Source organism: Periplaneta americana, chromosome 6 (assembly GCF_040183065.1).
Source record: "Periplaneta americana isolate PAMFEO1 chromosome 6, P.americana_PAMFEO1_priV1, whole genome shotgun sequence".
In the NCBI taxonomy this organism is placed as follows: domain Eukaryota; kingdom Metazoa; phylum Arthropoda; class Insecta; order Blattodea; family Blattidae; genus Periplaneta; species Periplaneta americana.
Window position 1 is genome coordinate 39,070,364 of NC_091122.1, and position 27,994 is coordinate 39,098,357.

Sequence of the window (27,994 nt, forward strand, 5' to 3'; positions counted from 1 at the left end):
AGAGTCGTGTGACCAACGTCCGAGCCAACGAGCACAGAAGACAACTCGTTGGATATGAATCCACCCGACATCTGATATTCTCTGACTCCAATCATCGTATGTTTGTATCCCTGATACGCGACACTAGCGATTCAAGTGGTAAAATATTTAGCTATTGTGCACATTTGTTTTTGAAAATGTCGAGACTGGTGGCAATGTTTCAGAAACATAAATATGTTGTGTGATATGTCCTACAAGTAGTATTTTCTTTGAAGGTATGCTTCAGCGTCGTTTATTACTCTCTCTGTGAAAAGAGAGAAGTTCAATAACTTTTGACAGAAGCAGTTAACCCAAAAGTCATTGCTAATGTCGGTCATGCTTGAAGTATTTCCACTTAATGAGAGATTAGAAGATTTGAGAAAACTTAGTGATCTAGTTGTACAAGAAACTTTTAAATATGCCAAAGAAACTATGGAACATCTGACTTTTGCAGTGTTGGCATACATTGGCGTTTGTGTCGTTTTTTATTTTGCAACTGCGTACCTGAAGATCTCATCAAATTATGGACATTTAAGAACAGTAAAACGGGTGTTATTTGTGACAGCCCATCCAGATGATGAATGTATGTTTTTTGGACCCGTTATACTCAAATTAGCTCAACAAGGTGACTGCCAAATGTTTCTATTGTGCCTTTCGGAAGGTTAGTTTGACTTTTTCAACACCATAAGTGTAACTCCGTAATTAGGATCTTTTGGAAGAAGTTAAGATTTTCTGTGATAATCTCTTTGTTCATAGGGGATTACAACCAAGAGGGCTCAATAAGAAGACAGGAACTATGGGACAGCTGTAAAATCCTTGGCATTCCTGACAGCAACATCACTTTATGCAAGTGAGAACATATCCTTCATAAATTTTCTGCCACGTATTTAACGTAGAAGCTACGTTGAGGATGTCTATTTAGTATTTATTAATGGAATTTTAGAAAAAAATTTAATGACAGTTTAATAATATACGTTTGGGATACACAATCTTGATTTTTTTTTTTATTTTGTATTAGAATGTGGATTTTACAATAGGCTATTTTCTCCAAACACAATTCATGTAGTTTCAGTATCAAATTTGAAAAACAACGTTCTGGTGACGGTACATAATAATAAATTATATCTTGGGCAACAATAATTGTTGTGTTACGGTGTTATGATGTTACATTTATTAACATCATAACACTGTTGTGCCTTAAAAACTCGACTAGTCCATCACATAATGGAAAGATAAATCAGTATTTTGGTTCAGAGAGAGAGAATAACTGATGTTAAGTTAATGGTTTGTTGGGTTATTACCATATACAAGGTTGTAATACCAACATGTTGCGTTGTAGTGAGTTTATTGAAACTTGAATACGGGCACATCACTTCGCAGGTGTATGGTGTGTAGGCTCATATGTGGCAAGATGTTGAAGGCTTTCACCTTGTAAGACAGTCGGCTTTGAATAATAGTGGCAGTGCCAATCCTATTTGCTGGCCACCTTTGCAAACATTGGTATTCATTTCTTTTGGAGAATGAGTGAACCCAGGGCCATCGTCTGTTCAGAAAGATTAGAGCAATGGGAAAAATTCAGAAATAGAACCCATTTTCCCTTCTGGTGTAACTTCTCACTCCCAATGACGTTTCAACTGCTTATATTTAATACTTTACATTCCTAATATTTTGTGGTTTGTTGAACCACCGATAGTGCTGTCTCCATAACCAGCTTATGGAGTGCACCTCTGGGATGACTAAAGTTGCCTTTTTTGGGGGGACGCAGGAAATAATTTATTCACCCAGTAAGTAAGATATGATACTGATTTTCTATTTAAGTTCTAGAATATCTCCACTTATTTTATTTATAGCTATGTAGTATTTTTATGTTAAACTTTTTCTATATTAATATTTTTGTTTTATTTTATTGTATTCTGTTTTATTCTATTCTATTTCATTTCACTTTATTTTATAGAGAAGTTCGAAGCGTTATTGATATAAGGGTCATTCCACGAAAATGCGACATTTTCACGAAAAATAAAAATCTCACGAATCTCTGCTTGTTATATGCCATTTTTTTCGTTATGATCCGAATTTTTTTAATCTGACAACACTCATTGTGTAACAACACGTATGTGGGAGAAAAAGCACCAAGAAGTCTGTGGTTTAAGAGCGTGAAATTATCTACTAGAAATCACATATTTGAATGCACATTTAAGGCAAATAAATCATTACTTCTTTATGTTAAATGCAATTAATAATGAAGTGCGGACCTTTGTTAATAATTACAATGCATAGAAACCGTAATACAATGATTATTTCGTACTTGATTGCAATTATTACAAGGAAAGGTTGAGAGTTCGTGTGTCACGCTCAAATGGACATTTGTTTATATTTCTTCAAAACCATTTCATTTTTTCATGTTTCATAAATGTAAAAGCGAGACACATCACATAACAATCAACTTCTTATATGGACAACATTTTGATTTATGTACGTATTCTACAAGAAAAACACGTGACACACGTAACACAATGACTGTGACACATGAACAAAAATGTTATGTTCGTGTGTCACTAAGGTTTATCTTAAAATCCAGTTACAATTTTTGTTGTTATTGGAGGTCTTTACGTCTAAACATAATTAGTAGTGGAATTTCAAATACTTATTGTTGATTTAGATCATTTTGTGTGCGTGCACATGCACCTGTGTGTGTTTTTTTTTTTTAACTGTAGGTTAAACACTCTTGAAAATGTGTTCCATAACTGTTGTAAGGGAGAAAGGAATTGGCCACGCTATCCCATTATCTCCTGGCCTAGTTGCCTCATAAGTGGTGCCTTCTTGGTATCACTTGTGAGGTTCACACCTGTCTTTGGACAGACTAAACAACAGCTGTTGTAAAAATATAGTGTGTAGGCCTAAAATTAGCATAAGACAATTTATGCCCAAAGTTCGTATAAAATATTATTTTTTTTTAATTTCTTGAATTAAAAACTTACAAAAATTGGTTTATGTTAATTTATTTCATATAAAAAACCAAGCTTATGCAGTACATTTATATCGTAAATAGGTAGCCACCATACTAGGCCTATGTATAAATAAATTGGTGTAATTATTTGCACATTACGTAAATGGTACTAAATTTCTGATATTAATTTAAAATCGTTTTATTTAATAACATTAATTAACTTACCCTTACGCTATCACAAATCCCATTGACACTAGTAGTTGATACAGTGTCATTAAATGACCAAGTAAAAAAAAAGACGTCAAATATAGGCTACATGTGAAGTTACAAAATATTGTGGTGGCGAAGAATTTGAAGTGTCTGTGGTGTCTAAGGAAGGGAAGTACTACAAATGGCTGACATATTGGTATATTCATCACATGACATTACACAGGAAATATCACCACATATGGTTGTAAACAACCGTGGATATTTTAAATTTAAAAGTGTATTTTTGTGCAATCTAGTGTTGTTTTGTATAATAAGAACTGTAGGCATAGTGTATAAGACTTACACAAGAAGTGATGTATTTATAGTGCATTTAAAACAATTACTAACCAACATGACAGAAATGTTCGTGTGTCATAACATATTTGCAATATTTCGTTTCTTAATGGCACTGTTAATTTTTTTTTGAAGTTCGTGATTTAGCAGTTACATGTACTACACAAGTGTCTTAATTGTTTGGAAAACAACTGAATGCATTTATGTCATTTGGCACAATAATATGAACATTTTCCATTTTGGTAATAAATCTAGTGGCAAGAAAATGTTCGTCTGTCACACCATACAATATTTAATATTTTTTGCATTATTAATTATTCCTTTTCATTAAGAATTTGTATTTATATTTAGGAATGCTTATGTTAAAAGACAGTAATGTCTTTTTCATGAATTACTAAGTATTTAATTAAACATCCTGTGAAGATCATAGTTAGGTACTTAAAAAATGTTACGTGTGTCACTATGGAATCACCCATAAAGGTCACAGAAGTAAATAAACATCCCTCATAGTTTACAGGCTTAGATTTTTTTCTTATCAGTGTTTTATTTATTAAATTACATAGGTCTTTGGTTACAGTGATTTTACTATAATTTTTTTTTAAGTATGAAAAATAAAAAAACTCCTATACTGTGAATGATTGGTTAGCCGAATGGCCTCACTCTTGTTCTAGTAGGGCTACAGCATGCCACACCGTAAACTTAACACAGGCTATAGTATGGATGATGATATTCTGCTTTAATTGGTTGAGGAAAAGCTCTGGAGAAACCTCCAACCAGGATTTGAACCGGGGCCCGCTTGTTACACAGTCAGATGTACAGGCTCGTACAGACATGTGTGCCGAAACCTGTATCGCAACCTCGTCGCGCGCCAAGGTTACTCGGGGCAAGGTTATGCACTGTGGTTGCGCGTTAAACTTTTCCAAGCCATGCCGGAATCCGCAACACTTAGCCTGCAAGCGTTTCGCCAGTTCAAGTACTCCTACTTTCAATCATGGACGTAGCTGCAGCAGCCTATATTTATTTGCACTTTGCTTGCAAAAGAAACAGAGGCAATGGTGGCAAACACAGGTATATACAAGTAGAAATAAATGTGGTGGTTTAAATTTGCTGGCTGATTTCAAGTTCAAAACAGTTGGTGGACATTATAAAACTTTTACAAGAATGTCACCTACAGACGTTGAATATTTGATTAATTTGGTAGGGCCTAAGGTTGCAAAGAAGGATACCACATTCAGTTCAAGAAAGAGTGGCAATGACGGTGCAATTTCCGGCAACCGTACAATAATATGCAATAACATTGCTGAATCAAAACACCAGACTAAAATTAGGTTAAGAGTCATAAATGAAGCATCTTGAAAGAACTCTGAAGCTAAATTATATAATAAAACCTGGAAATCAGTAAATGATAATGAAGATATGAATAGTAAATTCAATGTGTTTCATAATACATTCTTAAATATCTTTTAATTTTTTTTTAAGGTAACACACTTTAATATGCTCAAAATATAATTCTAACCATCAAATAGATTGATTTTGCAGTGTAACCCTGATCAACAGGGCCAGGCGGGTAGCCGAGCCACGACATATCCAACGGGAGCTGAGCCATGTATCGACAGCACTCATGGCCAATGGCTACTCAAGGCCGGAGATAAAGAGAGCCATGCGCCCCAGAGTAACACCGTCGATGCGGTCACAGGAACGAGCGACTAAGAAGGGCATGGTCTTCCTACCCTACTTAAGGAATGTGACGGACCGTATCAGCAGGGTGCTGAAGCGTCATGAAGTGGAAACGACCTTCCTGCCGACCAAGCAAATCCGGAACATGCTGAGGTCATCCAAGGACAAACGAGATAAGCTGCTGTCCGCCGGAGTTTACAGGATTCCGTGTTCGTGTGGGAAGGTCTACATCGGTACTACACAGCGGAGCGTCAGAACGAGACTGACAGAACATAATAGGAATTGCCGCCTAGGACAGATTGACAAATCGGCAGTGGCAGCACATGCCTATCAAGAGGGCGATCACAACATAAGATTCAAGGACACGGACATCTTGAGCACGACGACGCACTTCTTCCCCCGTCTACATAGAGAAGCGATCGAAATACATAAACATAACAACAACTTTAATCGCAAGGAAGAAGGCGTAAAGCTAAACAAGTGTTGGTACCCGGTCCTAAACAGAACAGATAAGAAGCCACTACAACAAAAGGACGGAACCCAGAACGGGAGCAGCGAACAAAGCGGCGCGGACCGCAGCGACAACAGGCCTCGGCCCGCGAGCCGCACTATAAATACGCCCGCACAACCAGACACAGGATCAGTTGCCTCAGGTACGCCGAGAAGAGTCTTGCGACCTCGGATACCACTCCACTGAAGATGTCTGCCGCAGTTGCAGACGAAACGTCTGGTATAAAACCAACTAATAGACCACGGCCTCTCAGCCCGGAAAATGAATCTACATAAATAGATTGATTTTTTATTATTGAAATTTAAACCTGATAATTTATTGATATATGTGTGTAATTCTTCATCATGTACAGTAATAGATTTTTTTTTTGTAACGAGTTATTATCTTCATTCTGATTAAGTAAATCTACATATTTTTGCAGTGCTTTGATCTGTTTATGATTTTGTTTAAATTTTATTTTTTTTTTATCTTTGGTATTAATTTATTTGAAGATCAATAATAATATCTCTTTTAAATAACAGATATCATTCGTAACAAATTATATAATGAAGCATCAGTGAAACAAACATGGTAGTGAAAACTGGTATACTTGGAGGAAACTTGTTCCACTGCATCTGTCTACCACATACTTCACAGGGTCTGATGAGAATCGACCCCCCCCCCCCATCTCTCTGGTAAGAAACATCAACTGAGTTTAAATAGGTAACGTTTTCTCGTTTTAGGAGTTCATACTTACCTGATGATCCTGCAGTGAGATGGCGTGAAGATATAGTAGCAAATGTTCTTTTAAATCATATTGAAGCTTTATCAATAGATACTGTAAGTAACATGCTCTATATTAATTCTACTTGTTTATTTCTTAAACTAATCTAGTGTCATTGTTAAATTATAAGTAACTTAAGAGTATGGCCAAAGTTCAATAAATTTTCCTTAGGCATTAAAAAATTTCATTTTGGCTTCAATTATTAGTGTATTAAACCAAATTGCTTAATTTTAGAAGCAGTTCCTTTTACTTTCGTAAGACCAATGGCATGCCCTGTATATTTACATAGTTTTTTAGAATATACAGTATATTTGGTCTTTTTATGTACAGATTCAGAAACAAAATTCAGCTGGCCAAAATTTTGTTTCTGGTCTGTACTATAAATTAAAATAAATTTGCTATATTTGCTGCCGTATAAGATATGCACGTGAACCTTTTTTCTGTGGACATTTTGTAGAAAAAAATCATTTTAATACATCTCATATATTTAATACAAAAAATACATCTATTTTGTTGAAATCAGACACAGAGTTATTACTGTCTTCAAGTGATAAATTATCTTTGCTACCATCAAGGTATTACTAACACCAATTTCTTAAATGATTTTACACTTCTTCTGGTTTCACTGCATTCCACAAAATTTAGATGCTCACATATATTCAAAATACTAGACTTCTTCCTGTTGGCATCACTTAAAAACTGAAGACTGCATCCAGTTGTCCCACTTCCTTCTCATGACTGGTTTAAATGATTTATTAATAGAACATTTTGAAGGTTATAACTGGCTCATTAAGCCTCCTGGGCTTTGTTATGTAACATCTACATTAAAACTGATCCAACACTATTATCCATCGTACTCAATACTGAAACCTGATGTTAACAAATGCACTTGTTGTGATGTCTCATGACTTGCCATCTATTACAATACATATCGGCATAAAATCGTATAGTCCAATATATTTTATATTCTAGCATTTATCTTTATTTTATTTATTATGTGTTAAATAAATAATTATATTTGGTAATTTCCTAGAAGACGGGCAAAATCCAACATGGCTGATGAAAACTACCAAAAACGTTCTGCCAACTATGAAATCCAAATGTCACCAAACATCGCAAAATCAAAGATGAAAAATCAAATATATATTCATATTTTTAAAGAAGAACAAGCCCTCCAAAAAAATGAAAATATATTTAATTTTTCGCCTTCGATTTTTTTGGTGTTTCGTGGCATTCGAACTTCATAGGTGGTAGTACTTTTCTGGCAGTTTTCGTCCGCACTTTACCCCCAAAAATCACTAAAACACAAAACAAAACATAATAATTTATCGTCTTATCAAATAAAATTCAATTCTCATCGACGTCTTCAACGACAACTTCTTCACTTCCAGTATAAATGACACAGGCTTTAAGGCAATCTAAACTTAAACCATGCAGGCAACAAAGAACTAAACCAACACTTTGTCGTACAGTCAACTTTGCATAAATAAACCACGTGTTTACACTAAATGAAATTCTCTTCGAACACTTATTACATCTTAACTTCTACAGAAAATTCAGTAAATAATTCCTTTAAACCACAGAAAAACATTCAACACAATCCTTCTTCACCAGCGAAAGAACTAAACCAAAATCGACACAAAATTTAATAGATAAATTTCAGAACACGGTTTCCTTCCTTTCCCTCTTACTTCAAAATTCCAACCTTGTGCACACAAAATAAATTATTGGAACTGAAAAGTGGCTTTTCGTAAGCATGATGATGCGCATTCGACAAATGCAGACAAATCTACAATGTAACACCACTCACGTCAAACAACCAAGAACATCAGGACAACGTCATTATCCATGAAAAATTAATGAAAATTCTAGAATAAATGATAACTATAACCAATCAAATCGAAAGAAAATCACAAAAATCATAAAATGAGAAACTTTCAATAGCTTTAGCCATCAGACACAACATAACACCACTCACATTAAACAACCAAGAACAACTGATAACGTCATTATCCAGTCAAAAGTAACGAAAATTCTAGAACAAATGACAACTATAACCAATAAAATTAAAAGAAAATCACGGCGACACCTAGTACAAAAACCTAGAACTAACATGTAAAAGTCACTAAAAGATCACTAACATTTAACTCTGAAATAAAGAAGTTGGTAATACTTACTACATTCAACCAAGTGCCCGTCTTCTATGAAAATACCTTATATTTTAATTTCAAATTTAATGTAGCATAAGAATTACATCATTCAACACTCAGTTATCAATTCATACAACAGCTGCTCATAGAATGACGTAATTTTTAAGAGAAGCACGTCTATAAAACAACACAGCCCACTCCACAGTTGTGACATTATAACAGTGGACTGTCCACACTTCACGAGATGATCTCTGCGAGGGGGAATGGTCCTTGCGGGGTAAGAGACGAGGGTAAGGAAATGTACAATAACTCAGCGCGTCTGAAAGGGCAGGTAGATGAGGGGGTGCCATTGACTGCCTGGGACAAAGTTCAGTGACACTCGACCTGAAAACGTTGGTTTTGCAAACTATGCAAGCATTTTAGTTACTGTTGAGATTTTATTGTAAGATGTTGATGTTGTGAATACTGTGGATAACAAGTGTAGTTTATATTAAAACATTCTTAAATCAGATTTTAATTTCTTAAGTTAACTTAAAGATCGTGCCAGATTGGCTTTAATTAGACAATTATCTTAAATTAGTAATTTAGTTAGACAATGAGTTATGCAGTTGTTTAGTCAGTGAAATATTTAGTTAAGTAGTTTTAAAGCGAAGTAGAGTTCTGTTTGATTTCAGTAGTGTCACATATCAGTAATCATAATGTTCACAAAGTGTAAAAATGGAAAAACTATGCATAGTGAAGCACGACAAAGTATAGCGAATGTAGTAAAGATGTGTGATGAAGAAGCAAGGCAGAAGTGATTATTGTGTCCTTTGATGAATGCTACAGAAAGCGCTGCTAAATACGCAGGTATTTATTTATTTTTTGTAATTTAATACTAATTTCATTTACACTGACTTAATAATATTCTTAGGCCCAATTGTATAAAACTCCCTGACTAAAGATCAACTTTGATCGAAGATCGAAAAGTAAACCGAGTTCAGACACTTCTTCTATTGTATAAAACTTTTCTGCGATCAAATTATCTTGGTTCAAATGCAATCTAAGTTCACGTGAAAAGGATTTGGCAACATCGCATAAACAGGTGAAATACGTGATGCGCGGACCATGTTATACAGGTTTGTTCAGTGTTGCCACTCTAGCGATTTTAACTTTTTTTCAACAACAATTTCTTTTAACTTTTATATTGCTTAAATAGGGATTTAGTGACCTTTTTAGCACCCCATAGTGACAAAATTTAATCTTTCTTTGTTGATAATGAGAAATCTAGCGACTATACAATACCTTTTGGCGACTTTCCGTATTACACTCTGTTGGAGACACTGTTTTTTTTTTGCAATGTAAATAATGGCGGACAATAAGAAGAAGGTTGACTGCTCTCCAGGTTGTTATCATGTTATGGTGTTTGATCTGCTAAACATAATAAAGCTTTATAAAACGACAATTTTCGTTTAGTAATACAGTTAATTGAACATTTATGAATGTACCTATCATATCCATTAATAATTAATGGTTGTTATAAACATAATATAATTATAGGTTATGTTATTTGATACTGCTGAACACGATAGAGCCTTATAAAATATAAGAATGTTTGTGTATTAAGGCAAGAAATTGAAAGAAATATATATAAATGTACCTAACATATCTATTAATATTAATAATAATGGATATTTTATTTGCACAATCTGTCACTCGTATATTTCAAACAGAAAAGAAATGACTGAACTTGGATCATCTAACTTAATCGGAGAAATTTCTTCAGTCAAAGTTGACTTTAGTTTGAGACAAATTAATCTCGGATTAGACTTTATACAACACAAAATTCCAAGTTCAGCTGAAACAAGGATCAATTTAACCTCTGATCTAAGATTAAATGGTTTATACAATCGGGCCTTATAATATCAACATTCATCATCACTGGAAGAAGGATACAAGATGTTGAAGAAGCCTTGATAGCATTGGATAAGGAAACTCAGAAGCTGGGATTTAAAATAAATACAAAGAAATCTAAATTTATGTCAGTCACCAAAAGACAAAATGATCAAGTGAAGGAAGTTAAAATGGGAACATATAAGTTTGAAAAAGTAAAAGAATTTACATATCTCGGATCAATATTGACAGCAAATAATGACCTAAGGAATGAGGTACAAAGAAGAATAAATCTGGCTAACAGGGCATATTATTCACTTTTACCAATTGTTAAAAATAAAATAATATCTAGAGAAATCAAAATCAAGATTTACAAAACCCTAATAAGACCCATTATAACATATGGTACAGAAACATGGGTTCTGAATAAAAATACATGCAAACAACTAGCAGTATTTGAGAGGAAAATCTTAAGAAGGATATTCGGAGCAATTGAAACAGTGGATGGATGGAGAGCCAGATATAATAATGAGATATACGAACTGTACATGGAATCGGATTTGGAGGCGCACATAAGATGTCAAAGACTGAGATGGTTGGGACACGTCACAAGGATGGAAACAACAAGGAAAGTGAAGATTGTCTTCAATAACAACCCAGATGGAACCAGATTAAGAGGAAGACCGAGAACAAGATGGTGGAACTGTGTACGAGTGGATGTGAATAGATTAGGAATAAGGAATTGGAGGGAGTTGGCGATGGATAGAGAAGGATGGAAGAGAGCCATAGAGGAGGTTAAGGCCCACCTGGGCTGTAATACCAAATAAGAAGAAGAATATCAACATTAAATTATTGAAACTTACAATAACTTCAGTTAACCACGGGCGTGACTTCGAGAGGGGAACAAATTTAAAACTTTAGTTAGCTCAAAAGTACACATGAAGCTGTAATATCTCATTTAAATAACATGCAGCATTATACTCGTAAAAATTTTAATTTCTATAGTATATTTTAAAAAATCTTAATAAATTGAATAATTAAATTAATTTATTATTATTATTAGTAGTAGTAGTAGTAGTAGTAGTAGTAGTAGTAGTAGTAGTAGTAGTAGTAGTAGTAGTATTAATTACTATATTGTAAACCAAAAATATAATATTTACGTTGACTGGTGTAGAATAACACTGTCAATGAATAATTGCTTTCCGTAATTAACTTAATTAATGAATTAATAATCCGGATACAAAGTTAATGTTTTACTGAGGGACAATGTTTTCACTGTAGTTGATAGCGAAAGTTTAGAGCACACAAACCCGGTTCTGTCTCGATGTTCAGTTGTGAGAGTGGGGGAAAACCTTGCATTCCTTGCTCGGATCATCTCGTGAAATGTGGACAGTAGTATTCAATCATAAGAAGTAACAGAACTGTAAAGAGTGGAGAGAAAACTATTGTTTTGAATGTTTTCAGACTTTCCTTGAATGTTACCCTTGTGCTAGCTCGTGTGAGTTAACTAAAATAAGATTGGATAAGAACAGGGCATTTCTCTAACAACCTGTGATATTCAGAAAGAACACGTGTGTGGTGAAGATAAGAGTGCGTGGAATGAAACTGAGAGGAAGTTACTATAGTTAGATAGATGCTGTGAACCAATTACATCCTTTACATTGTTTATTGTAAGGTTTCTTTCTTGAGCTGACGGGATAATAAAGATGCAAGTTTATTTAATAACATTCCACCAGGATGGTTTGACCACACGTTTTGTGTTTGCAGAGTCATACCTTTTTCATCCATCCAGCTTCGTAGATAATGATGAACAAAACTTTGATCAAAATCTCCCATGAAATGTTAGACTTTGATATGTAAGAAGTGGTATGTTTTTGAGATAAATTTTTGGAGGGAAAAAAGTGCATTTCAGACTCAGCAAATACAGAAATTGTCTTTCCTCTAGTTTAATGGCGTGACACGAGTTCATAATATCTAAAAAGCGATTGTAGTAATGTTTTCCCTACATTTGAAAGTCATACTTCTGTCAGGTACTGTACTGTACTGTAGCACCTATTAAAAATGTAACTCATTGGTTACATTGTTAGCTTTGTGTAGTTAACTTTTGCTTCGCCATACTGTTTTCCAGACTTACTGATTTTGGAATGATTTGTCTGCCCCACATTACCTTTATTACTCCCTCATTTCATGATCTGGTTTTTCTCTTTTAATTGTTCTGAAGCCTTCTGCTAATGTACTACTTTCATCCATTTTTCTTGTCTCATTCTCATCACATATCGGAAGCGTTTCAATCTTCATTTTTCATTCTTCTGACTACATTAATTTTTATGATTTTCTCACCTTTTGTCTTATTACACCTCATGTATTCTAGAACTATGCCTAAAGTTGTTTTTAAGTGTAGCCTCCACCTCCTTGGTCTGTTGGTCAGCATGCTGGCTTCCAGATCAGGAGGTCCCGGGTTCGATTCCCTGGCTCGGCCCTCGGTGAATTTTTCTTGAAGAAGAAGAAGAAGAATTCCTTCGGTGTCTAGAGTCTGGAAATGTGTATGAATGTGAGTGTGCCAGGTTAATATTAACCAATCATCACAAATATAAAAATGCGTCAGAACGTTTCAGCGTCACATTGTTGACAAGTAACTCCGTCTGTTAGCACAACCATAAAGCATCTAATAGATGCTATAGAGTTACCAACAACGAAAAAAAGAAGAAAAAAGTTTAGCCTACATTTTTTGTATCATGTACAAGATTCTTTATTTCACTTTTCATCATACAAATGATACAGATCTGACTGCTGTTTGTTTCCATCAATTGTTGTTGTTGTTGTTGTTGTTGTTGTTGTTGTTGTTGTTGTTATTATTATTATTATTATTATTATTATTATTATTATTATTATTATTGTATATTTTTAATTTTGTAAAACATATTATCCCTTTCTCAAAGAGAAGCAGAGATTCTGGTTATTCTGAAGTAAGAGTATAACAAGAAATTACATAATCAACTTCACAGTTCGTCAGAAGTAATTAACATATTTCTACGCCACTAGTGCTGGTTAGGATATGTAGCAAGAAGGTGAGAATTAGAAATGCAAACATTTTTATGGGGAAGTGTCAAAATATGGAAGTTATGAAGTATCGTCCAAAAGTGGGTTGCTCCTTGAGAAAGTTTGGGACCCACTGGATTAGATCAGTGGAGAAAATCCATGACCACATCAGGAATCAAAACCGCGAATTTCCAGCTTCCAGCACAATGCCTTAACTGCGTGTCCGATTTGTATCTGAAATAACTTACTTTATGCTCGACCATGCCGAAATGTAGTAATTATACACCTGGTAGCAGTCCTTTAATGCATGTCATTAAAGTACACCTACTCATTAAAGTACAGGTCCTCAACCAATCACAAGTCAGCTTTGTACTGTTATATCGATTATTCTCGGATATGCAATCGACAGACAATTAGCGAAAAGTCACGGAGGCTGGAAATCCAATACTGTCGCAGAAGGTTATGTTCTGTTACTATAATAATTAGCGTTAATTGTAAATAATATTCAAATAAATTCAATTTGTCATCTCGTTTTTCAATTCTAAATCAATTTCCAGCTTATATCACACTAATGTTCATTCTTATTCTGTGCCAAGGTCAATGACATTCTGCCTCGGAAAAAATCAATACTTTCGCGTCTGCGCACATCTCACAATTCAGGTCAGTTCGCACATAACCATAAAAAGACCTAATTTTCAATACTTACAAGTTAGAAATATGGTCGAGCATAAAAAGTCGTATGAAACTTGCCTATAATGGTAATTAAGACACTCGTATGAAAATTATGAAACGAGCGCAAGCGCTCGTTTCATAAACAATCATATTTGCATCTTAATTACTACCATTATAGGCTCGTTGCATAATGTACTATTATATTACCTTATGGTGCATAATTCATTGTACAGTTACTTTTATTGAACTATTCTATAGTTTTAGGACTCAACAATGAAGTTTTTCTTAAAAAAATAAATAAATGACAATGAACAGAAAGCTGTAGGATACATTAAGTTCGTTTGAAATGTATTTTGAGACATTTTTAATGTTTTAATTGTGCTTCATTTGAATGTTCAATTTAAGGAAGACAAATGTGTTGCAGATTTGAAGGCTTATTGATAAGTTCTAAAATGGACTGGAATCTTCTCTCTACAGTTCCAGAACATATATAGGATCTCAAAATAGGAAAATCTAGACATCTGTCTCCTTTTATAAATTCACCTTCATTTTGAAATATATATATATACATATATATAGTGAGGGAAGTGAGACGGTATGATGTGCGGTATAGAATACCGCCACTGGTTTCTATGGCTAGAAAACATACCATTAGTGAAAAATGACATACTGTCACTGAAAAAAATGTGATCTGTAAAAATTTGTTTCTACATTTCTTCACAGCAAAGAATACTATCTGTTTGCTTCGTAAATCTAAACCTCAGCCTTCTGGGACTGTATTCATTGTGTATTTAGACATGTTTATTTGATAAGTCAACTCTTGGAATGCTTACACCAGTAGCATTTCAAGTATAGAAGGCTGTGGTCTGTAGCTTCTGGTGGTCATTGTTACCAATTTAGTGTCTGTTATTTTTGTTGTTATTGCACTTTTTATTAATAATTAAATAAGGTACTTTGAAGCTTTAACATATTTTTAAATGATAAGTCTCTCTCAATGGATATTCCAAAACAATCTTGTAAATAAATTAAGTAAATTGAAATTATTTTGTTAAAATATTTAATGTGTTGCGCAACTTAAAAAATTCGTGTTACTGACCGCACAAAAAAATGTGTTATGCAAATCATGTATGTGTATGTTGTAAGGGAGGGAGTATGCCTTTTTTAAATGGAGGTATGCCAGGGGAAAATTTTGGACTAGCATATTGCCTCTGGTTTTTTCCCCATTTCCCTCACACGTTATCTGTATATCGAACATTTTTTGCTTTATTTATAATATTGTTTTATGTTTCAGGTAATAACATTTGATAAACTGGGTGTTAGTCGACATCAGAATCATGTATCAATATTTTATGCTGCAGCATACCTCTGCATGGAACGGAAGCTACCACCATGTGAGTTACACATGTAATATGAAGATCTGAAAAATAAATTGCTGATATATGTATATATTTGGCATTGTTCATTCATATCGCCCTTAAACAGATGAATTTCATTGAAAGAGTCCTGAATAAAATATGTTGTTGTTTTCTAATGCCAGGCGTTTGACAATAAAGTCATTTGACCTCTTATTGTCAAACGCCTGGCATTAGAAAACAACAACAACATATTTTATTCTCGACTCTTTCAATGAAATTCACCTGTTTAAGAATAAAATATTGTGCTGTACAGACTCGTCTCTCCTGAGGGGACTTTCTGGTGTTTCTCTCCTGTATAGACTTCATTGGTGATCTTGCTTTATGCTGGCTATATAACTAAATAGTGTGGTATCACTCAATGATATCATTAAAAGATCTCTGACTTCTTGTGGCATCCCGTCTCTTTTGGAACCACTAGGTATTAGTCGCGCAGATGGTAAATGACCCGATGTTCTCACCCTAATTCCAAGGTCTAGAGGAAAATCTTTAATTTGGGACTCCACTTGTGTTGACACTCTAGCTCCATCTCACTTACCGAATACCTCCAGACGCGCAGCATGTGCTGAATTAGCTGTGAAGAATAAAGTCAATAAATATGCTCATCTTTTAGACAATTATATCTTTGTCCCATTTGCTGTGGAGACCTTCGGTCCTTGGAGTCATGACGCTAAAGTTTTGGTATCTCAAATCGGCCAAATTTTGATCTCCATTACTGGTGATTGTCGTTGCACTACTTATTTTCGTCAATGCTTAAGTATTGCTATTCAACGCGGAAATGCAATGAGTGTTTTGGGAACTCTTCCAGAGCCCAGCCCTTTGGACGAACTTTTTCTCCTGTAAAATTTATTATCTCTATGTAAATGTTTATATTTAGTTTTTATATATGTGTAATTGTAACTGTGAAAATATTGTTAATCAAATAATTAAAAAAAAATTTTTTTTTCATGAGTGTATATTATTTTTGGGAGTGTTTTTGTATACGCAAACGCATTATTAATTTGGTTATAACTTTTATATCACTTTTATAAAGGATAAGAATAAATTATTCTGTAAATTAGTTGTTGTTGTTTTCTAATGCCAGGCGTTTGACAATAAAGTCATTTGACCTCTTGCACTCCAATATTTTTCAAAGATATTGTCATGGTAAGCCACTGACGCACAGATTTTGAGATGTTCTGAATCCATTTCTTGATTTGAGTTGCACAATGGACAGTTAGGAGACTGATGTATTCCAATTCTATGCAGATACTTGGCCAAACAGTCATGGCCTGTTGCCAATCTAAATGCAGCTACAGACGATTTGCGTGGTAAATCAGGAATCAACTGTGGATTATGATGCAGAGAGTTCCATTTTTTCCCTTGAGATTGTGTTATCAAATTTTGTTTGTTGAAGTCTAAGTATGTAGATTTAATCAATCTTTTCACAGAGGAATATGTAGATTTAGTAACAGGTCTGTAAGTTTTTCCTGGTAATCTGATAAGTTTTTCATATTGAATCAGTGCTTTTTCTTCTATTATCATTTTGATGCTGTTAATATTAGTGAGGAATCTCATAGAATCTATTGGCGTTGTTTTGATTCCACCAGTGATGAGCCTGAGAGCTTGGTTTTGAACACGTTCTATTTCGTTTATGAAAGGTGAAGTAATTAAAATTTCTCCGCAGTACGTCAGCACTGGCTGTATAAACATTTTGTATGTAGTGTTCAAAGTATTCCTAGAGAAACCCCATTTCTTTCCTGCTAGTCTTTTCAGAAGGGAGAATCTTTTACGAGCTTTTTCAGAAATATATTTCAAATGGTTGATCCATGTTAACTTACTGTCGAAAATAACTCCAAGATATTTGGATTCATAAGTCCTAGGGAGGTGTTGGCCATTGTATTGGATATTGAATTCTCTTTCTTTTTTACCAAGTGAAAATATTTGGTAGTTACTTTTGCCTAAATTGAGTGTCATCAAATTTGATGTATTCCATTCATGTAGTTGATTTAGAGCTTTAAGAGCAGAATTTTGAATTTTGTCTCTATGTCTGTGAGATCCGGAAGTCCACAAAACTATATCATCTGCAAATAGTGCTGTTTTCATGTTTGATTCCTCTAATAGGAGGGTAAGTCATTTATATAAATATTGAATAAAGTTGTGCTGAGGACAGCGCCCTGGGGTAGACCTCGATATGTTTGTCTGTAACTAGAAAGTGAGTTATTGAATTTAGTGGCAATGAATCTTTGACTAAGGAATTCTGATATCCATCTGAATTAAAATTAGTAAATATAACAATACCTTAGCTGTGAACAAAAGAATGTGACTTACTGTAATAATTTAATAAAATTACTAAATAGTTGCGATATTAATGTCTGGTGTTGTGTTTCACGAGTTGTGGTTTCATAATAGAAAATACTATCTCTTTCAAGTAAATCTTTATCTTTTTCTTTTCGTTTACTTCATTTGTGGAATAGAATATAATTTAGCCATTGATGCCAATTATTCCATCAGAGAATAGAATGTCACCAATAGCCATCTTCCCGTCATAGTTATGACAGAATATGTACCACACATTTTATCAACATGGTTAAAATTAAAAAAAAAAAGTGTGATTAGTACTTAGCCTACATGATTGGACGAACTTCATATACAGAAGTAACACTATTTTCTATTACTTCTGGCAGTGAATTTTTTTAACATGATGTTCCCTCTATTTGTTTACAGACTGCAAGGCATATGCACTGGAGTCCATAAATACACTGAGGAAGTACTCAGCTATGTTGGACATTCCAATTAGCTACCTCATGTCTTCATACTTGTATATTATCTCACTCAGGGAACGCAAGACTTTGAAGGTGAGAACTCAGAACTAAAATTTAACACATCTTGATTACACAACTTTTAACACTGTATCACTCCTGAATATTTATGATAGGAACTTTCTTGTGTTAAATATTATTCACGTACCTTGTTAACATGTTTCGACCTATTTTCGGTCATCTTCAGAACTGCCACCGCCACTGATTTCTATGGCCAGAAAACATACCGTTAGTGAAAAATGACATATTGTCACTGAAAAAATGTGATTGTAAAAATTTGTTTCTGCATTTCTTCACAGCAAAGAATACTATCTGTTTGCTTCGTAAATCCAAACCTCAGCCTTCTGGGACTGTATTCATTGTGTATTTAGACATGTGTATTTGATAAGTCAACTCCTGGAATGCTTACAGCAGTAGCATTTCAAGTATAGAAGGCTGTGGTCTGTAGCTTGTGGTGGTCATTGTTACCAATTTAGTGTCTGTCGTTTTTGTTGTTATTGCACTTTTTATTAATAATTAAATAAGGCACTTTGAAGCTTTAACATAATTTTAAATGATAAGTCTCTCTCAATTGATATTCCAAAACAATCTTGTAAATAACTGAAGTAAATTGAAAGGTACGTGAATAATATTTAACACAAGAAAGTTCCTATCATAAAATTTAACGTTGCATTTTATGCATTACAGTGGAACCTCGTTGTAACATTCCCGTTTTAAGGAATACATATGAAAGAATTTGCTAATACTCACCTGTTTAAAGAGATTCTGAACCTATTGCAAATGTTTGCGATCAATTGCTGTACAAGATACATAGACCTATGTGGCACCAGCACCATGTGAAATTCGTAGGTCACACAGAACTGTGTGCTAATAACAGCTTGGTATGTGAGAATAGATGAAACTTTTGTATATCAGAATTGCGATTTGTTACCTTCATGAATTGCAGGTAAGTTGAGATATCCCCTTAATGATCTGCTGAAAGCTATGAGCAGGGCTGGGCAAAATACTGATATCCAAGTATTTGAAATACAAATACAAAATACTTTAAAAAAATTGTATTTTGAAATACAAATACAGAATACTTTTAAAAAATTAACCAAAATACCTACATTTGTATTTCAAATACTCAAAATACATTTGTATTTGAAGTACTCGATACAATATATAGGCCTAAAGAAATAAGAATATTACTGAAAATCTAAAATATTATATTAACATTAAAAGTATTTTTACCTCGAAATTTTATATAAACACTGAAACTGAACATTCTTCCTTTTCCCAGTGAACAATGAAATTATGCTACATATGAATAATTACTGCTCCCTTAAAAAAAAAAAAACAGTTTCTCAAGAAGTTTATCAGGTAAGGATCCCCTTGCTTGTGAATGAATAAATCCTGCAAAACAGAACAGTCTTTGTACAGGCGCAGAGGTACACAAACTTGTATTATACTTTATAAAAGCTTGTTTCACTGTTGGGTAATCCTCTAGAGTGCACAGGGTTGTCCCTTTGCCATTGAAGATGAGATGGCTATCTGACACTGCCTCACCAAATGATAAGAAGAGGACACAGAATATGTGTGTGAAACCAGCTGAGCAGTTCTCTGTTACACCTGTTTATATCATGTTTGAATTGCAATATTTGAGAGACTGAGTCACGAAGAGAAATCCATCGAGTTGGGCAAGGAAATTTTGATGAATATTTCAAGACACCTGATATAATTTCTGAGGATTTGGGTCTCCTAGACGCATTCCATAATGCTGAACATTTAGCAAGTGTTGGGTGATGGATCCTTGATGTTGTTGGAGATTTCTTTATGACATTAAGGGAATCAGTTGTGGCAAGAAAACTAGCAGATCTGAAATGGATAGGCAAATAAGACAAAAGTTCATTCTTCAAATCCAAAACCAAAACTTGAAGGACAAGAAGAAAAAAAAAAAAGTATTTTAAGTATTTGAAATACAAGATACTTTCGAAAATCCTTACAAATTACAAAATACAAATGTATTTCAAATACTGCCCAGCCCTACCTATGGGTCACACTGTGCAGTGGCGGCTGGTGACCGAAATCCTCGGTGAGACCTGATGCAACTAATTTAAATAGGCTACTTTCCATACAAAATTGTTATTATTGATGATACTTTATTATGATCGAGATTATTACTATAATATCATCATCATCATCAATGAAAAATAATATGTTTTGTGATGTTTTCTCAAATAAGTTGTAATTGTAATTGTTTTTGTACAAATAATTTAATCTAAAAATTGTGTACTCTTTTTGTTACAGTTGGCAATGGCTGCACATAAGTCACAGTATGTATGGTTCCGGAAACTTTATATGAATTTCTCACGATATGCAATTGTTAACACATTTAAGGAAATCGAGATTTTGGATCTAGAACTGGATTTGGAGCTAGATGACTAAATAAGTGTTGAATGTACAAATCGGCAGACTGTACTGCCAGTCTGTTTCAGCATTTTCCATCCATAGGTTAGTGTCAGTAACAGGTAATATTATAGTAGTGGTAGTAGTATTGGTGGTGGTAGTGGTAAACTAATGTAGTAGTAGCTGGTAGTTGTAGTAATAGATAATAATTATTTCTGAAATTGACAAAATGAATTAAATGGCATTCTTCAGTCATTAACCTTATTGGCTTTATATTCAAGATAAAATTAGCATTGAAAGATATTATTACAGATTTATTAGAGTCGACTAGAGTTTTGGAAATAGAATATATTTGGTTATGATTGGAGGTGTATGGATATTGCTCCTGTATTCATGCATAATTATGTTATACATACGTAGTGTACATCATATAATAAAATTTTAGTACATTGGCTTGATGATGGTAATTTCCATAAGACTATACATGTGCAGCCAGCTTTTCCGTCTTTGAGGCCGCTAAAATATTTATAAAACTAATCTTAATATTGTTAATACTATTGTTACGGTACCTTGTTTTATAATAAATATTGCAATGAAGTCCTCCACAATTTTAATTACTATGATATACAATTTCCAAGTATTTACAGGTTAAATGCATTTTGTAATGATATTAATATTGTTTGTGATTATTTTATAATAAAGACTTTTATGATGAATCTGAGATATTGAGACTTCATTGAATTCATTGAGTATTTGATGCATGTCATAGTGAAAATTGTTTGGAGTAATTTCAGAACATTATATCATTCTATGACAATGAGATAATGTGGTTTTATTTACCTTTCATTGTTGCAATTAAAATACAGGAAGTGGTAACACATTTATCCAGTGAGAGTTAACATGGTTAAGCAGCACATATTCCTTTATTAATGAAAGGTATTCTGAAAAATATCTGCTACACTATTTCTAAGTACAACACATGACTTATGATTTATTGAGTTGTAGAAATATCATTTCGTATTTATATGATATAAGATAATCTTTTACGTTTTTATAGTTTTATATGCTCTTGAAAAATAATTCATTATCTCAATATTGAATAGGACTGATTTCAAAAAAATTCCAGCAAACTTTTGCACACTAGTAGGAATCCATTCATTTTCTTCTTCAGATATTTTGTATATTTTTCTGTGACGAGATAAAACAAAAGAAAATTATATCTACTTCTATAATTACATTAATTAATTTTTTTGTTTTAAATAGCGTGCATAATTGCATTATGTACCTTGTTTCCTCTCTTTGTTGCTTTACAACAAAAAGTACAAGAATTTGTTGTTTGTATATTATACTGGTGCACGCTGAAATCACACAGTGCTTAAGCTTCACAGCTTCTGTTGTAACACTCTCTAATATGACCATCAGTTCTCTTCTTATGAAGTTAAGTGTATTAATAAACTAACTAAAACTTTAATAATTTCAAGGGAAAAATTGTTCCAGGGCCAGGTATTGAACCCAGAACCTTCGGCTGAGTGCGCCAACATCTACCGACTGAGCTACCCAATTTTTTCCCTTATATCCACATACCCAGTAGCGGCTGGTGGTCAAAATAATGAGTGTGCTACAATCTCTATATCGGCCTACTGTATACACTTACATGCATTTATCTTAATTTGAGACTCGCCTAGTGACGAAATATGGAGTTCCTTCCTACTGCAGAACTTGTCAATTACCCTGGTGTTAAACGTTAAATCCCTCCATCCTGGACATCATACTCTTTTCTATTGACAGTATTGCAAGAGCAGTGAGGCGATCCTGGAACATAGTGTTCCTTAAAAACGTTTTTATGTGTTTCAAGCAAGAAAAACATCTTTCTGGCTCAGCAGTGGTCATTGGTGTTGTAACCAAAATATTTAACAACTTCGTTACTTCACAGAATGGATCCCATGAATTGTTGGAGACTATGTTTTGTAACAATTGAACAGCCATCTATATTTCGGAAGTCGGATCTTCCGTACAGAACTCCAAGTTGTGTCTTTAACATTCTTTTGTTCAGTACAGTATAGCTGTTGACAGCAACTTCAAGTTCGCGTTCAGGAAAATTATGCAAAAAATTGTCAAAAAATTCGCTGTTTAACAATTTTGTTGCGTCTAGGTAGCTTAAAGATTGGAAACGATGAGTAGTTTCCTGAATTATACGGTTACATACCTCCTTGGCATCAATTTTCTGGGATTCAATTTTCCGTCGCTTGCCGATTGATTCAGGAGGTACCTCAAATAACTGTTAGATGGCAGCAGCAGTCGAACATTTGAATTACCAGATACATTGTACATAGTTCCGAGTTCCTCCACAAACAAGCATTCTTTCCTTACGCTTTACTTTTGCAATCTCCAAGCTGTGTTGTGCTGAAGCTGACTACAACACTTCCCCGCGTAAAAATAGCCAATCAGAGCAGTTATTTCAGCTTCGCATATGCGCATTAACTGTCTACATTCTCATGTAAGTTTTGAGTAGCACAACGAACCCCCTGAGGCACCGAAGAGCGAAGACTAAACACTCTATAACGCGTCATGAACATAACAACGGAAATTGTCAAATGGCAGATCAAATACTATGGTATTGCAAACACTTTATTTGAGCAAAAAATATCATTGTGCTGTAGCACTGTAGCACATAAGGACGGGCTGCCCCTGCACATACCTCAAGTATTCCTCACTAATATTAACAGCATCAAAATGACAATAGAAGAAAAAGCACTGATTCAATATGAAAAACTTATCAGATTACCAGGAAACAATTGGCATTCATACAGTCCTCTCCATAGATTAAAAACTCAAAAAAGTTTCATATCCATAGTTCAAGAATTAAAACAGAAAATCAATGTCCCGAATTTAAAAGAAAACTTACAAATTAAACCAAACCCTTTAACACTATTAAATATAGAGTATAATCTAAATTTAACACAAGAAATACTGAAATCAGAAGTAAACACTGAAATAATGAAACAATTGTCTTTAGAGACAATTAATATTAGGTACCCTCCACAAAATTGGCTTCATTTATACACTGACGGATCCTTGATCTCCAGAGAACAAGGTGCCGGTGCAGGTGTTACGTGCTGTCTCTTCTCACTTTATAGATCTCTTGAGTATGGAACAACAAGTTTTGATGGAGAAATCATTGCAATAAGTGAAAGTCTCAGGAATCTTCTATGCCACATCAGTAAATTTAGGAATGCAGTTATATTGTCAGACTCCAAAGCAGCTATTCTATCAATAGTCTCTAAACACACACCTTCATCTCAAACAGCAGAAATAACTAAAATTCTCTCTCAATTAATATCACTTAATAAAAGAATTGTATTCCAATGGATACCATCCCATTGTGGAATCCTGGGAAACGAGAATGCGGATGCTTTAGCAAAGAAGGGCAGCACTGCTACTTACAGACCTGTTACTAAATCTACGTATTACTCTGTGAAAATATTGATTAAATCTACATACTTAGACTTCAACAAACAAAATTTGATAACACAATCCCAAGGGAAAAAATGGAACTCTCTGCATCATAATCCACAGTTGATTCCCGATTTACCACGCAAATCGTCTGTAGCTGCATTTAGATTGGCAACAGGCCATGACTGTTTGGCCAAGCATCTGCATAGAATTGGAATATATCAGTCTCCTAACTGTCCATTGTGCAACTCAAATCAAGAAATGGATTCAGAACATCTCAAAATCTGTGCATCAGTGGCTAACCATGACAATATCTTCGAAAAATATTGGAGTGCAAGAGGTCAAATGACTTTATTGTCAAATGCCTGGCATTAGAAAACAACATTTTCTTCTTTGAAAGTAAATACCAAATAAAATATGTGCCTTGAAATTCGAGGAAGATTCGATAATTTTTAAGTTCACAGCTATAAGAAAATCTCGGTTGATCGAGTTTTAAACGATGCGCGCTCATGTGCTGTACAAAACTGTGAGAAAGATGCGAGATTGTCTGTGTGGAGGAAAGGCACTCCATTCCTCCTCTACTGCAGTTAACACACATAGACATCAGCGCACTAGTGGCCAGAGAAAGAAGCAGAGTTTTAAAGCAAGTAAATGAATGGCGAGGGAGGATATCCTCTGAATCGGTCATGGGCGGGAAATAGAAACCGACTGGTCGTGCAGCAAGCTCGCTACCACTGCCACTTAACAATGTTGCATTCAACTGGACTATAACACATCTAGGAGGAGACACAACAAAAACAGTTTTAACGCAACGCTATGAAAGACACCATGTAAACTTTTTTAAAATTATAAATCAAAAATATTATTCATTGCACTTTATATAGGCTACTATTCATGGTTTGGAACTTTCGTGGATATTTGAAAGTTAAAGTCGGGTTTATGTAAAACAAAGAGGAAGTAGTTCTACGTAGTTGGCCCCTGAAATTCACTTCTATTCATTGTTTACTAGACAGGGCAACAACCAAGTTGTCAGTTTTGTACAAATATATTTGAAACTGAAAGTAGGTACTCCAAACTACATAATTTTTAACATAAAAAATTAATCAGTCACCGGCAGCTTTGAACAATAACTGACATTCTTCAAAAGCATGTGATACTGAACTTGTAAAATGTACATGTGGCAACACAGACCACGTGGGTGGGTGCAGTGTTCTCGCTTTCCTCAGAATATTTCCCATTCCCATTTCTGTAAAACGGTTCCGGTTACGAGTTAGTCGCTAGCCTCTTTCAATACGTGTGATGCTGTAGTGTGCTCGAAAAATGCTAAGAGGTTGTGAATGTCCTTGCAATTGTTAATTTGCGCAATTATTCAACAATGAATGGAAGTGAAAATATAATATATTTTGGACAATTTAGGAAACTCAGTTTACAAGAACAGATTATTGCTATACAGAAGGGAAGGCCAACCCCAACACTACCTGGTCTTACATGTATGCATGTAGGCTAATTTGTAGCATGTTTCATTCAAGAAGGTGTCATTTCGTGCTGTTAACTTCTTTCCTCCTCTTAAGAAATATGCAGGAGCCGCCACTGCATTCTGTCAACCCACTTGAGGTATGTGGATATGAGGGGAATAATTCAGCCGGAGTCTGGTACAATTCCTGGGTAGCTCAGTCATTAGTGTGTTGATGTGCTCAGCCAAAGGCCCAGGGTTCAATATCTGGCCCTGGAACAATTTTTCCATTGAAATTATTCAAAGCTTTTCAGAGAGCTATACTTGAAAGCCAGATTTGTATAACTAAAACTTGTTTGATTTCTTGTGCAGGATAGTTAAAAATAACACATACACATCATATCGAATTTTCAATTTCTTCACATACATAATGTAAGATTGGACACATCTGCATTGCTTGCTGATAGTATAGTTTCCATCCTTAGGTTTGCATTGGCTCTGAATCATTTGATTGTAAGGCATGTGGCTACATATTTTTGCTACATTTTTGTTGCAGTAATGTGTCATGGTTGTGCAGATGGCATCCCCAGATCCGCGTTAGAATCTGAAGTAGCACCAAACATTTTGTGTTCGGATTGAATCATTTGTAGTGATGAAGCTAGTAATGCTTCAATCTGTAGGAGTAATCAAGAATTTATGGTCAGTTTTTGGGTTTATTGGTGCTTGATCTTCATACATTAGCAGCTTCGATAACATGTCCAATATCTACAAGAGTCCAACAGTTTTGATTGTGCATGTGTATGTAAGGAGAACTTTTTTGAATTTTGTGAAGATTTAAATATACTGTACCAGTTGTGTAGAAATGTACATATATATACACACTGTTTTAAAAATCATGTTTCTAATTTATTCAGTGAATATACAACAACAATCTAAAGAAAAGTTTATCACTATTTTGTGATATTTTGTTATTCCTGTGCATGTTGTGCATTTCCTTGTCATTTTTCTGTAGGAGATCTTTCACAGTTTTCATTTTCTAACTGCTTGCTTCCAATACATAATCTAAACCCTTCAGTTTATAGCAACAAAAGGAATCATTCTGTATGTGAACACATTATTACAGTGTATAAGCAAATTAAATGCGTTTGTCGACCTGGTTGGCGAGTTGGTATAGCGCTGGCCTTCTATGCCCAAGGTTGCGGGTTCGATCCCGGGCCAGGTCGATGGCATTTAAGTGTGCTTAAATGCGACAGGCTCATGTCAGTAGATTTACTGGCATGTAAAAGAACTCCTGCGGGACAAAATTCCGGCACATCCGGCGACGCTGATATAACCTCTGCAGTTGCGAGCGTCGTTAAATAAAACATAACATTTAAATGCGTTTGTTTTAACTGATTTAGACAGACCAAAATATTACTGTCTTTCTATCTTTAACAGTATCACACTTTTCATTTCAAATATAGTCTTTATTACTACACTCAGGTATTGGTCTAAAAATCACATGAATTATAGCCTACTTTCTTCTTTTGGCCCTACCTAATTAGTGAATGACATTTGTTTGAAGCGTAATATAATATCTTGATCATATAATGTGGAAGAAGAAATGTGTAGAATATTTTGTTCCTCAGAACGAGGAAAATTCTCAGACTATTATATATAGGCACACACTTATTTGTGTGACTTAACCATTCCTAATACGTATTTTGATACAAAAGAGAAATACAGACATAGACTGAGATCTTTTTTGATTCTGAACTTTTAGTAAGAAACTGAATTTGTAGTAGACTTTTTCATTTCTTTACAGGATAAAACATATAAAAATTAACATTTCTTCTCTTATGTTCTTATATAACTTCAGTCATATTAGAAATCCTACATTTATTTAGCAGTGGCGGTTCCTCCATGGAACAGCGGGAACAGGCTGTTCCCTTCCTCCCTGTCCCCTTAACTGAGATTGTGAGATATACTTCATTCTAAAGGATAGGCTACTTGCAGTTTTCGAAAAGCGAAAACAGCTATCGTTAGCAGGCTTATTGCAGTGAAGTGAGCCCTTCTCGTCTGCTGTGCATGATGATGTGAGTGGGAGTCTCAAGCAATGTTTTCTTCGAAGCAGGCTCGAGCAGACACGAACTTACCCGAGTATCGCTGGAAGCTGTAGAGTTACCTCTTCCCTCGCAGAGTATTGAGAAGTGTGGAATATACTATTTCATCAAGATAGTTTATTTATATAGTGATAATTCGGAAAACAATTACGTTCGAAGAGTTTTTCGTGTGATATAATATTGTGTGTGAAAT

At 34.4% G+C, this 27,994-nt stretch overlaps 1 protein-coding gene across 2 annotated transcripts; it reads left to right on the plus strand.

Annotated features, from left to right (window-relative positions):
- The first annotated feature begins 147 nt into the window (after positions 1-147).
- PIG-L (phosphatidylinositol glycan anchor biosynthesis class L) lies at positions 148-26,392 on the plus strand. 2 transcript variants are annotated; one of them, XR_011332481.1, is made up of 7 exons: positions 148-679; positions 775-868; positions 6,419-6,515; positions 15,484-15,583; positions 18,311-18,441; positions 20,695-20,898; positions 26,256-26,392. XR_011332481.1 is itself a non-coding variant. In XM_069827922.1 (6 exons), exons 1-6 carry the CDS (start codon positions 346-348, stop codon positions 20,830-20,832), a joined length of 894 nt encoding a protein of 297 aa, XP_069684023.1. In that variant the 5' UTR covers positions 199-345; the 3' UTR covers positions 20,833-20,980. The 2 variants fall into 2 exon arrangements, 1 of the variants encoding a protein (XP_069684023.1); XM_069827922.1 differs by lacking the exon at positions 26,256-26,392 and having other exon boundaries at positions 199-679; positions 20,695-20,980.
- Positions 26,393-27,994: the final 1,602 nt, after the last annotated feature.